The 13262-nt window shown below is 44.3% G+C and overlaps 1 protein-coding gene across 9 annotated transcripts in view; it reads left to right on the top strand.

The window, feature by feature from the left end:
- Positions 1-13262, top strand: part of AOPEP (aminopeptidase O (putative)) — a 335338-nt gene that overhangs the window by 195436 nt on the left and 126640 nt on the right. Inside the window, exons 8-9 of one of the 9 annotated variants that reach the window (XR_004380639.1) lie at positions 8185-8270; positions 11828-11842. The exons of 4 other annotated variants lie outside the window; for them this stretch is intronic. Coding sequence is in view for 3 of the 5 variants with exons in the window: in XM_032840549.1 (XP_032696440.1) it covers positions 11828-11924 (97 nt within the window). In the remaining 2 variants the exon portion in view is untranslated. Of the gene's footprint in view, positions 1-51; positions 143-8184; positions 8408-11827; positions 11971-13262 lie in introns of those variants that run through there. 4 more of the 9 variants (XR_004380638.1, XM_032840549.1, XM_032840551.1 and 1 more) reach the window with 4 other exon arrangements.

The following is a 13262-nucleotide window of genomic DNA, read 5'->3' as shown; positions in this document are numbered from 1 at the left end:
GGTGTCCCAGTTGTTTATTTTTAAATAAGCACCCCCCGCCCCCATTCACAGGGACTGCCCACTGAGACTGAAGTCTGAGGACAATGCACGGAGCCCAGCCTGACTCCAGGGATGCTGGCTGGTGCTTTTGTGCAGCATGGCTGCGTGGGGTGTGGCCACTCTGGTGGGTCTTTGGTCATCGAGTGTGGTGAAGAGGGAGATGGGAGCGTCCGGAATAATTCTAGGCTTTTGACTTGAGCCGCTGCATAGATGGTGAGGCCATTTGGTGAGACCGCCAAGACATCGGAAGGAAAAGTGAAGGTCCCAGTTTTGTTAGACGTTAAGTTTGGGGAGCTCGGGAAATCGGTGTGGCGAGAGGGTGGGGTGTCGCCGTGAACGTTAGTTGATGAAATGTGCTCTCGGGTTATAAGCAGGCCAGCCACACACGGGGAGGTCAGTGCGCACATGCGGAGAGCCTTCTCTGTGGACTGGGTAGAGCTGTGATCAACCCGGCCGGCCTCTGATGGCCAGGAGCTTTTCCTGTGTGTGTAGAGCTGGGAGAAGAATATGCTATTTTTAGACCCTTGTGCTGGAAAGCTTATTATGGCATTTGTTTTTCTTTTTCTTAGTATTCAGAAATTGTGTTTGCCTAAATTTAGGCTAACCATGAAATGACTACATTTGGAAGATTTGTTGCACATCGGTATGGAAACTCTTGTTATCGGCTGCGCTTACAATGAAGAGGAAATGCTTCTGAACCTGCATCAAATTATATAGTCAAGGTTTAGTTTACTCCCATCCTTTAGAATTCTCCCTTAAATGGGCATAGAGAGCCTAGAAATTAATGAAAGTGAGAGAAAAAAAAAAAAGAATGAGAGTTATAAAATTTATCCTCAGATTTTATTTTGGCGTAATATGCAAATAAGACCTTGGGAAAGAAGTCACTTATAACAAGACAGTAAAAGATGCTGTTTCCCCCCCGCCCCTTAAGATAGCCCATGGCCTTGAAATGATGGACCAAGAACAATTTAGAAGTCTTGGTTTCTGTCTTGATATGTTCCTCATTCCTTGGTGTTGACAGAGAAAATAGAAACTTCTCTTACTCATCTTTGTAGCAGCTTTCAACATGGTCGACCACTCCCTCCTTCTAAAAACACTTTCTTCTTTGGACTTCTGTGTCACACTCTCCTGGATTTCCTTCTGCTCTGCTGCCAGTCCTTCCCCATCCCTCCTGCTGGCTAGTCAGCATCTTCACTTAGATGACTCATAGCTCAGAAAGAGGGATTAAGGGGTCCAGCATCACACAGCCCATCTAGAGCAGAACAGAAATTGGAATCCAGGGATGGAAACGACCTTCTTTTCCCTACACACTTTCTCTCTGCCTTTAAGGAACTCCATTAAAAACAAAAACAAAAACCCACTGCAGGTATCTTGAACGGTGGAAGGATGTGAAAGCCAAGGTTAATGAAGAGTATCCTTGGACCAAGTATCTTTGTCTTTTGACACATGAGTGCATGTGTCTGATTATTTTGCTAGCTATCAGGGAAAAAAGAAAACCTGACATTGTGTTGATTACAGTTATTGGAGTATTAACAAAGTGAGAAGAGGAAAAACTAAAATTGCACTTGGCTCTGGCTTGCTAATTTTAGTCATTTACAAGAACTGTTTCCCAGTCGTGTCTTCCATATATCCAGTGTTGAACATGGCTCTCATCAGATGTGTCCTGGATTGACTTGGTTGTGAGATTCATTTGGTTACAACAGTTCCTGTGTTTTCCTTCTCAGCCTTTCTTGGCTGGGAAGCCTTTAACGTGGCTGCAGGCTCTTGAGGCCTGGCGATTTGCTCAGAAGGTTAGGGGGTCACATTACTGACTCCACGCCTTTTCTCATTTGTTAATTATTAAAGATGCTTTTCCCGTAGACCAGACCCTAGTGGCTCTCCTCCGACTCTCCCTCACTTGTCCACTGACCCTGGACACAACTGTGTGCCAGGCGAAGCTGATCTTGCTGCTATCCTACTCTGCCTGGCTGCCACCACTCTGCTCTCCTCTTGTTTCCACCCCCACCCCACCCTTGACCTTGCAGCAGTGGTGACTCTTGCCCGGGAAGACGCGAAGGGCCTTCTGCAAGGCTCTCGTGCCTCTGGTCCCCGGGGCACTGTAGGATTCCTGTGTTCTCTCTCTAAAGTGCTTTACTCAGTTAGCTAGCTTTACTCTGACAGGCCTGTGGTCTGGAAGAGCTATGGTGGCAGGGTCAGAAGAAATTGCTGTTGGTTTTTTATTGTTTATGATTTATTATCACTTCACCCTTTTCTGGATTCATTGTTAAAGTCGGGCTCATGCTGACAAGAATGTGAAAATACATCACGTTGAGGGGCGCCGACAGGCCCCAAATCCAGTGTGGCTCTTTCTCCTAGCTACTGCTTTCACAAGACGACAGAACTCTGGAGAAGCGCAGAGAGCTTCTCCTGCCTTCCTCATAAGTGCCTCATTCCCTGGTCATATTATGATTCTCAGGGAAGCCCCAAGTAGGCAAGTCTCCACGTACAAAATGTGATGTGCATGCCACAGGCTCTGTGAGTTTGCATGATGCCTAAGCACTGTATGTTCCACTTAAAACTGTAAGACTTTAGGGGTGCCTGGGTGGTTCAGTCATCTGCCTTGGCTCAGGTCATGATCCCAAGGTCTGGGGATCAAGCCCTGCTTCGGGCTCCCTGCTTGGTGTGGAGCCTGCTTCTCCCTCTGCGCCTCCCCCTGCTCATGCTCTGCACCCCCTGCCCACTCTCTCAAATAAATAAAATCTTTAAAAATAAACAATAAGACTTTTGAAATTAGTCTACGTGTATACCTCTAGTATACATGAAGCTTTCACCTCGGAAGTTTTTCCTCAAAATTTTTATTTCTGATCCTTGAAAAACATAGCAGTATTTTCCCACCCACATTGGGAACTCATCCACTCGCAGCCACCCAAATCTGCCTCGTGGGAAAGCTCCCCTCCTTTGAGAGTCCCTTGTCGCTGCCACACACCCACCTCTAGCCCAGAGGCTCAGGCCCTGCTGCTCCTCCATCCTGGGGTCCAAGAGTCCCAGTATGCCCACTTCGGGCTCCACCGGCCCTGCAGGCTGGGAACAAATCCTTTCCCTCTTCCCTAGGCAGCTCCCTTCCCCATGGCCTTTAGTATCCATCCTCCCTTCCCCGCTCTTCCTTCCCTCACTTGCCTCTCATCCCCCAGGGAAAACTGAAGCCATCAGCCATGTTCTTCCTTCAATTCTATAAACACATCAACATCCACAGCTCTCTGACTTCTCAGAAGCCTGAGAGACAACTTGTAGGTCTCAGTATAACTAGAGATACATTTCTAGTTCCAGAGGTGGCAGTGGAAATGTGCACACATTGACACAAATCTAGAACTTACATATATCTAAGTGAGCTTTAAACCCTCTGCTCATGAGGAAGAAGGGAAGGAGGGATCCATATATGAAGGGAGAAGGAAGCTCCCATCACTTTGGACCAGGGGCCAGGGTCATGAGTCTAGGGAAACTACTTTTTTCCTGAGGTCATTTTGCCCTTCTGATCACCAGGTTCTGTAAACATATTCCAGTCTTTATATTACTGCAACTCCTCTGCTTTGTTTGGTACTATTCATGACTCTTCTGTTCTGGGAATCTCTGTCACCTGGCTTTCCTGAGCAGGGAGAGAAGCAGAGGGAGAAGCAGGCTCCCCACCAAGCAGAGAGCCTGAAGCAGGGCTTGATCCCCAGACCCCGGGATCATCTCTCTTGCCATCGTTTGCTTTCACCCCCTAGCTGCCTACAGGTTTTCCAGGGCTTCTGTAACAAACTACCACAGGCCAGTATGTGCAAATGTACTTGTTACACTTCTAGAGGTTAAAAGTCCAAGATTGAGGGGTCAACAGGCTTGCCTTCTTCTGCAGCCTCTCTCCTTGCCCCTTCTCACTGAGTCCTCATGCAGTAACCTCTCAGTGTGTCTGCACTCCTGGTGTCCCTTTGTACATCTGCATCGCCTCTTCTTGTAAAGGGTACCAAGGAAATGCCTCATTTTAACTGACCTCACTCTTTTAAAGGCCTGTCTCTAAATGGAGTCACCTTCTAAGGTACTCAGCATTAGGGCTTTCACGTAAAAGTGTTGAAGAACTGTAATGCAGCCCGTAACATCTACTGTCTACCTGTTCTTTCTTACCTCCTTGTCTTGTCTTCAGGTTGTCTCTATTAGAATAGCCTCCCCTTGTCACATGACTCCAAATCGTCACAATTCAGCACACATATCACTGTGTTCCGGAAGTCTCAGGCTCTCGCCTGACAAGATAAGCACATGACCCTCATCTCTACTTCCTAAATGCTCCGGTTATACCTCCATCCCCGATCGTACTATGTCATTAGACAATTATATTTAGAAAGAATCACGTTATGTTGCCAATATTTGACCATTTTTAACCTACGGAAACAGCAGTTTCATATGATCTAACCTAATGCATCTTTCTTCTGGGTCATGAGCCTTTTGAACCCAGGGACTCTGTCTTCCTTACCTTTGTTTACCACAGGGTTGGGCACTGAATGTGTACTTGATACATGTTGAAGAAATGAATGTCATAGATGACACAGCCTCTGTCCCTGAGATTTCTATATTATTTACATAGAGTTGAAATACTGGTCACAAGACAGTGGATAGAAAAACCCTAGGCTGTGTCCTCAGAGTTCTTAGGACCGAGAGGTTACTATTGGTAGGCATAGCTAGAAAGGGCAACTGGGAAGGTGTGAGGTTTGAGCTGGGATGGTAAGAAGGGCTAACATTGAGACTGGGAAAGAGCTGGAAGGAAGAAAATTCAAGGAGCAAAGCCTGGCAGGCATATACAATAGATTATTTGTGGAAATGCGCCATTAGTGAGAATGAGCTTCCTGGAGAGGGTAAACGTCAGGAACCCGTGAGACCGAAGGGGCGAGGGAAGGACAGGCTAAGTAATGGAGTTCCCTAGAGGCCAGATTCAAGATTTTGCATGTGACCGTCCAGGCATTGAGGAGCTATTTTCAGTTCCAGGAATAACATAATGAAATGGGAATTCTGGGAAGATTACCGAGCCTGTGAGATCATGCGTGATCAGAGATACAGAGTCTCCAAGCCAGATGGAATTGGGTGGCCATTTCAGGAAGCCACACCTGGGTTTAGAAGAGCTTGGGATGCTCTTCCCAATTGGCTCACTTGATGATATTCAAAACTGATTGAAGTGTCAATACAGCTTCAAAGAAGGCTTCTAACAATATGATGTAAAGCGTGCTCTGCTGGCAGATAAGGACTGACCCACGAAAGGAAGTGGTTGAATTTGTGGGCTTTGTGAAGTTTGTTATGTATGACCATAACAGAGTGAAAGGCAACAGTCCCAGTTCCTTCTTGGCCAAAGCCTGATCTGTCCTGCCTCATTTTAGAGAAAAACCGTCTGAGAATGCAGACCTGGGCTCTCTCCAGAGCTTGCAGGTCTTCAGATCTCAAGCCAGGAGGGTAGTCTAGGGTTTAGAGACCAAGCTTGGAAGCCGGAGTGCCTGGATTTGAGTGCCATCTTGACGCCTCAACTTGCTGTGTGACCTTTGGAAGTTCCACAAGCACAATGAGCTTTGGTGTCCTCACTATAACAGGGGAATTATAACACAGCAGTCTTCTTCAGAGGTGAGTGTGGAGGATAATGTGATGAATACACACAAATCAGTTAGAATACACGTATTGGGTTGAATCACAGAGAATTGCCTTTTTGGTGGATCCAAAATGGGTCAGTACTGTGCATTTCCAGTGGTTCATCCTATAGTAAATACTCAACACGTGTTAGGGGCTGGCATCTAGACCCTCTGACACCTGGTCAATGTTTGCTGAGTGAAAGAGGTCACAAGGACCCAGCCCCCGCAGCCAGCCCCAATCTCTCTTCCGGTTTATTCTGGTTTCTATTTCTTCTTTCGCTGTTGCTACCCTCCCCTGGCGACCACACAGGCACCCTGCTCCTCTCTCTTTACCCACCAGAGCCTGGAAACACCTACCTTTCCTCTTGACAAGCTTGCAATTCCCTAGACTGCCCCAAAAGGTAGTTTTCTTAAGAAGGTAAGAGGATATTTAAAAGGGAGAGGGTAAGGGAGGCAAGAGTGCCTGGTTACAAATGAAAAGATGGGATTAAAAGCAAAAACAAACAAACAAAAAGTTTGAACATTAAACAAAGATGCTCAAACTAATAGCTTGAGGTAAGAATTAACTTGGCAATGCTTCTGAGACAAATGGAATCTTCATACCTTCCTGGAACGTACTTCTGGTCTAATCTCTACATTAGGGCCCTGCTGGTGTCCCCTCTGGCTCCACTCCGTACAATTTTCCCGGCATTCTATACAGAATCTGACCATGACTCTGAGAAGAAAACACTCCTTGCCTCCTCTATGGCTTCGAGAGTTCTTACCTGGGTTCCAGCCACTGAAACTGGCCTGCATGGTTCCTGACATCTCTCCATGTGTATCTGGCACTTCCTAACCTCCATTCTCCATCCCTCAGGCCCGGGATCCCCTTCACCCTCATTGTTTCTGTCTAGTTCTCTTTTTTAGAACTACACTCACTAGCAAGCTAGCTATGTAGTATGCTCATTGTGCTTGTGGAACTTCCAAAGGTCACACAGTATGTAGCTATGTTCTACCCTTTCGTGACAGGACAGGGCTGTAGCTGTGCCAGCATTTTCTGAAAAACTTGAAGGCTCTCAGCTAGCCAGAAACAGAATCTGCGCTTTCCTGTTGTTTCGAAGACCAGCTCTATCCCCCTGAGCTGCCCACTCAATTCCTGTTTCCTGTTGGAGGGACTCCCTCAGTTCTCACTTCTTTTACCCGGCAAGGATGACAGACATGTCCTGAATATTTGAACTCAAATAACACTCCCTGTTCATTTTTCTAGACCATTCCCTGGTTACTCATCACTCAGGTATTTCTAAGGGAGGGATGGAATTCTCCTTGATAGGCCTTTAATTACATATTTACTATACACAGTGTTTCATTTTTGCAATTATATTTGGTAGGGTTTTTTAAGTCTAAAAAAATAAAAAAATAAAACAGTTCATAATCACTGCTTAGTTAAAAGCACATAATAGGAAAATCCAAACAAGTTTAGAAAGATGTAAAATTTCATCCCCACCATTGGAGTCTTTGCCCTAAGATAATCCCTGCTAGCATTTTCTTGTGAATCCTTCTGAAAATTATTTTGTAAGTATATATGCAAACTTCTATATTGCCCTGTGTGGCACTGATTCATTATAACCCCACTTGCCTGTGAAATATTTTCCTTAAAAAATAATTCGAATACATAAGCTGATCTATAATAATTCACTCTTATTTTTCCCGTCCTCTGAGGACATTTCATTCACCTAGCCGGTCCTAGCATGATATACATTACATTCTTGGCTAATGAATGTTAGTTTCCCATGGAGAAAAACTCTCATCCTCAATGAATCCTTCCCCCTAACATGGCCATTTTGTTTGTGTTTTGGCCAATAGTTCTGACCCAGAATGGCTGACCAAAAAATAATGCAGGTATTTGCGTGGACCTGCTGCAAAGACCCAAAAGAAGAATATTCTGCTACACGTTAAAATGTACTCTTTTATAATATACTTCTTCCTCTTCCATGTCAGCAGTTGAGGAGAGAAAGAATTGAAAAGAGGGATTATGCTTCCACTCAAGATTGCACTGGAGGTTCTAGCCAAGGCAGTTACGCAAGAAAGTGAAATAGAAGGCATCCAGGTTGGAAAGTAAGAAGTAAAACTGTCTCTTTTCATAGATAACATTATGTTATATACAGGAAATCCTAAGAATCGTCCCTGCAAAAAACTCTTAGAACTAATCACAAGTTCAGTAACGTTACAGGATACAAGATCAATAAATAAAAGTCCATTGTGTTTGGACAGCTATAAATAATCTGAAAATGAAATCAGGAAAACAAATTCATTTATAATAACATAAAAAATAATTAAATACTTAGGAATAAATTTAACACAGAAGTGCAGCACATATACCAGAAACTACAAAACATTGCTAAAAGAAATTAAAGAAGAACCAAATAAATGGAAAAACATCTTGTAGTTCATAAGTTGGAAGACTGAAGATTGATAAAATGGCAGTACTCCCTATACTGACCTATGGAGCCAGTGTCAGAATTTCAGCTGCCTATTTTTTTTGCAGAAATGGATAAGCTGATCCTGAAGTTCATACGGAAATTCAAGGGATCCAGAACGAATAGCTAAAACAGTCTTGAAGAATAACAAAGGGTGAGGACTCACCCTTCTCAATTCCAATACTTAGCACAGAGCTACAGTAATCACCATAGTGTGATACTGGCATAAGGACAGACATGTAGGCCAATGGAAGAAAATTGAAAGCCTAGAAACAAACTCTTCTTTCTTTTATGGTCAGTTGTTTTTGACGGGTGCCAAGACCATTCAATGAACGAAAGAATAGTCTTTTCAACAAATGGCCATGGGACAACTGGATATCCACATACAGAAGAATGAAGTTAGACCTTCTGCTTCATGCCACATACAAAAACCAACTCAACATGGATCAAAGACCCAAATGTAAGAGCGGAAACTATAAAACTATTAGACAGAAATCATAGGTATGAGTCTTCATGGCCTTTGGATTAGGCACCAGTTTCTTAAACTAAAGTGCAAATGACCAAAAGGGGAAAAAAATCAATAAATTGGCCTTCATCAAAATTTAAAACTTTCATTTTTTTCATTGTTTTTCATGTCTTTCATTGTTTTCATGTCTTTCATTGTTTCAAAGGGTTCCATCAAGAAAGTGAAAAGACAGCCCACAGAATGGGGGAAAATATTTGCAAATCATATCTGAGAGGACTTGTATCCAGGATATATAAAAAACTCTTAGAGTTCAGTAATAAACAGACAAATAACTCAATTGGGCAAGGGGAGAAAAAATGGGAAAAGGATCTAAGTAGACGTTGGAAAAAATGAATGGAATTGAATGTCAGGGGTGTGGGATCTTTTTTCTGGGGTGATGAAAATGTTCTGCAGTTGGGTACTGGTGATGGTTACACAACCTTATGAGTATACTAAAACCGGTGAATTGTACTTTTTAAAAAAATGGCAAATTTTATGGTATGTGAATTATATCTTAATTTTTTTAAAAAAGAGGGATCTATGGAAATCATTGGATATTTTATAACATCTCATAACATCATTGCAGCTTTAGCAGGGTCGGTTAGCAATGCCTGAAGGAGAGATGGAAGGTGAAATTATGGCAGGAGGCAGCTGGTGTCCTCAAGGCACTGGGTGGGACCCAAGGCGCCATTTCTAGCACTGGAGGCCTGGAAGACATCTCCACTGTGTCTGTGGTGTAACCACGCACCTAGAGATGATTCATTTCCAAGAAAGCATCCCTCAAGCACAAGTATATATGCATGAGTGTGTGTGTGTGTGTATGTGAATTTGTTTCCACTACATGCTCTACCTTCCATTTTTCTCTTAATAATACAATCCTCAGTGTTGTTCTGTTATCAACACATGTAGGTTTTTTCTGAATGTTCCACAACTCACTATGTAACTACCTGTTAACCGTTGGACATCTTGGCGATTTCTATGTTTAGCTTTTCCAAACAATGCTCTGGTGAATGGTCTTACTGTTACTGCACAGCCTGTTAAATAGAAGACCTAAATCGTACACTGTTGCCCATGAGACTGGGTAGAGAGCTGTTCTCCCAACTACTCACCCTGTTTTCTATCCTGGTAGGTGTGGGACTGCAAAGCCAGGCAAGGCTCCACCTCCTGTGGCTTCCAGTCCCCAGCACCATGCCATCCTCTGCCCAGGAGGGAAAAGTCCTTCCTCAGCTCCCACAGACCATCTGCTCCTCTTGGATTCATGAGACGAGCCCTTCCGCGGCCTCGGCACACAGCACCACACGTGCTGTTGGTGTTCAAAAAGTGCCTCTGGCCTCCCTTACAAGATGAAGCTGATGTTTGTCTTATTCGCCTCCTTCCAGGAGGAATCATGGGGTTTTTTCAGGGAAGTACCAAAAGGTTTTCTCTTGCTCCCTTTTCTCCAAGTTCTTTGCATTCCTGTGTTCTGAAAGTTTGTGGCCGACTGACAGCTTGCGATTCGTTATGATCGCCCTTGCCCTTTTAACCTGGCTTATGAGGATGCGCGCTCAGGCTTACCACATATGCACCTCTCCTTCACCCTCCCCCCCAGACTACAACACTGGAAACAGGATAAGGGAAGCAGTAAGAACTGCTTTAATCCTATATTCTTAGGCTCAATCTCCCTTCGGTTATATGTAGTTGAGTAAACTTCAGTTAAGTTTCCTCTAGTTCATTTAGGTATTTGTTGGTTGGTTGGTTTTAATCAGAGTCACCCTTGATGCTCATTTGGCATGACCAAGGCTGCAGGGCAAACCTACTGACTCATTGCAGGGAATAATGCTGGCTTACATCTAAATGCTGCAGCTGAGGGGCACCTGGGTGGCTCAGTTGATTAAGTGGCTGCCTTTGGCTTGGGTCATTATCCCAGGGTTCTGGGATCGAGGCCCGCCTTGGGCTCCCTGCTCAGTGGAGAGCCTGCTTCTCCCTTTCCTTCTGCCTGCCACTATGCCTATTTGTGGCCTCTCTCTCTGTCAAAAAATAAATAAAATCTTAAAAAAAAAAAAAATGCTGCAGCTGAAATTACTCTGGACCATTTTATCTCCTAAAATCATAGAATATTAGGGTCAGAAATGACCTTTAAAGTGATTTCACCTAACCTCCCATATCCCTGACAGCCAGCCACCTACGTTCTACTGAAGATTTCCAGGCCAGTTCTCCCTGTTCTAGAAAGCAGCAGTTTCCCTGTTGGGTACACTCAACTTACAGGGGCTTTCCTTGGACCGGGCTGGAACCTGCCACCCTGTAAGACCCTTCAGGTCATCTCCTTTATCTCCCGGGTTGCATGGGATTTGCCTTGTTCTGCCCAAAACAAAGCCACATATTTGAAGACCATGGTCTTCCTTTCCTGGTCACTAGGTCACAAGTTTTGAAAATTCACCGTACATAACACAAGGTTGGGAGAACCCTTGCCTCCTTGGGTTTGGTCCTTTGTTGTCTTTGTTGACAGTGGCCTTCTCCAAATGTGACACCTGGACTGAACACAGCACTCAGTTTGAGGTTCAGCCTGTGAAGAATGCAGTGGGACTGTTACTGCTTCTCTTATATGTCTGGGCCGGAAAAGAATGGACCAGCACCAATCAAGTTGGGTTCACTCACACATACACCATATTTCATTTTTTAAACTACTATGATCTACCTTCTCATTGTGGTCTTACTGTCCCAACCCCCTCGCCTTTTTCTTTCTTTAGTAACATTCACTGAGTGGTTCCAATGTGCCAAACACTGTTCCAAGCACTCTATAAATGTTATCTCATTTAGTCCTCAAAATGGCCCCATGAGATTGCTATTGGCTATCTTCCTTCCCGTGTGATAGATGAGGAGACCGATGCGTAGAGGTGTTAAGCATTGGGCCACGTTTCCACAGCTAGTAAGTGGCAAGCTGGGATGAAAGTAGAGGAAAGTATGGCTCCAGAGCCCAGTCTTGACCTCTGCTCCGCATGCTGTCTGACCCCCTCCCAGCAGTCCTTCCTGCTACATTCTCATTGCTCCTGTTGAGCCATCTACTAGTGTGGTTGTTATTTTGGAAGCCACATAAATCACCTCTGGCTGTATGCTGAGTTTACAGACAATTTAATATACTAAGTCTTCTACATAGGCCAAGGCTTAATATTTTTAAAACCTCTGTCCTTATTAACAATTGTCATATTAATTTTCGATCTTCATTTCAGCCTGTGCTTGCTGTTCTTGACCATGGATGCTGTCAGTCAACCAGCTAGACTCCCAGCTTGGACTGAAATGCAAATCTGTTACACCAGAACATCATGATTCTTTGGGCTCAGCCCTAAGTACTGCTCCGTCCTGGTTCTAGCAAGTAATTAATCAACAGCCTTGAGTTCTGTTTTTTAACCTACAAACCATGAAACAACCACCGTACACTTACCACTTATACATCCATTCTGCCAGCTGCCCTGCAAAAGTCTGGGTGCATGATGCCCGCAGTGAATTTCTGCATGTGGCCTTCCAGATCTTATGCTAACTCCTGTAGTTCATCATCTTCTGTTCTAAGCACTCATGAACTGTTTGTTCAATAACTCAGTCTCAAATTTTGCCTTCCCTCCTCTTATCCTCTCTTCCTTGGCAAATCAGAAGAGCATTGGTCTGTCCCCACCAGTCCCTTCCCCATTGTCTCCCTGATGGTACTCTCAGAGGTCTGTATTGCCTGTGGAAGCTTTCAGAGCTGTGGCAGGTCAAAACTCTGGAAGGGAGTCCCCTTCCCCTGTCCCAGGCATCAGTTCCCACAGAACAATGCTCGCTCCTCCATGTACATCATTCTCCCTAGCCGGAAGGTTGGAGCGAAGTCGGAATCAGGTAGTTATGTTGGTTCTATCACCTCTTAACAGCTGGTCTTCTTCATGCTCTGAACATGATTTCTAAAGCCCCTTTCGTTGTCCTGGACATTCTCCATTAGCATCAGCTCATTTTGACTTTTCACCTTCTTGGCAAGGATTTTACAGCTTCTCGGCTCTTGTATTTATCTTTGGGTTTTTGTTTTTTGTTTTTTTTTCTTTCTCCAGCATAAACCACCCCCCCGCCTCCCACTTCCATCTTTTGAACATGTCCTCTGAAAATTCACCTTATGGAAACATCCTGCGCAGTCATAGTGGGGTCTGTGCCCTCTATTTTCTTCTCATCTCCTTTGAAAACATGTCCAGATTCTCCCTTGCTATGTTGAATATGGTAATATATAGCTCAGTCCATTATATTCATCTGTTCTTTGTTTTTTCCCTGGGATTATGTTTCTTAGGAATATCTTATTTATGACCACTCAAAACCTGAGGACTGTTTTGGTTTTGTACTGATGCTCATTACCTCCTACTTTTCTGAATTTCATCTTTCACGTTCCTAACCTGCTTATCAAAATTTGTGGACTGTTCGTATTTTCTGCAGTTCTGCTAACTACAGAACCTTTCCTTGTCACCTTCTTCAGCAGCTGACATCTCCAACCACTGGCTCCTTTCACCGTCAGGGGACAGAATATACTGTTGTCACTTTACTCTGGCTCCTCGGAGGGAAGCCTCCTTCTGTCTTATATCATCTCAGCAATTTCCTTTTTCAACACCAGAGCAATACCTGCTGTGTCGGCGACAGGATAATGGTCCCTGA

This window comes from Lontra canadensis, unplaced genomic scaffold, assembly GCF_010015895.1.
Source record: "Lontra canadensis isolate GAN:19392208 unplaced genomic scaffold, GSC_riverotter_1.0 scaffold113, whole genome shotgun sequence".
Classification (NCBI taxonomy): Eukaryota; Metazoa; Chordata; class Mammalia; order Carnivora; family Mustelidae; genus Lontra; species Lontra canadensis.
The sequence above is the reverse complement of the archived record's forward strand: the minus strand, read 5'-3'. Positions and strand labels throughout refer to the sequence as shown.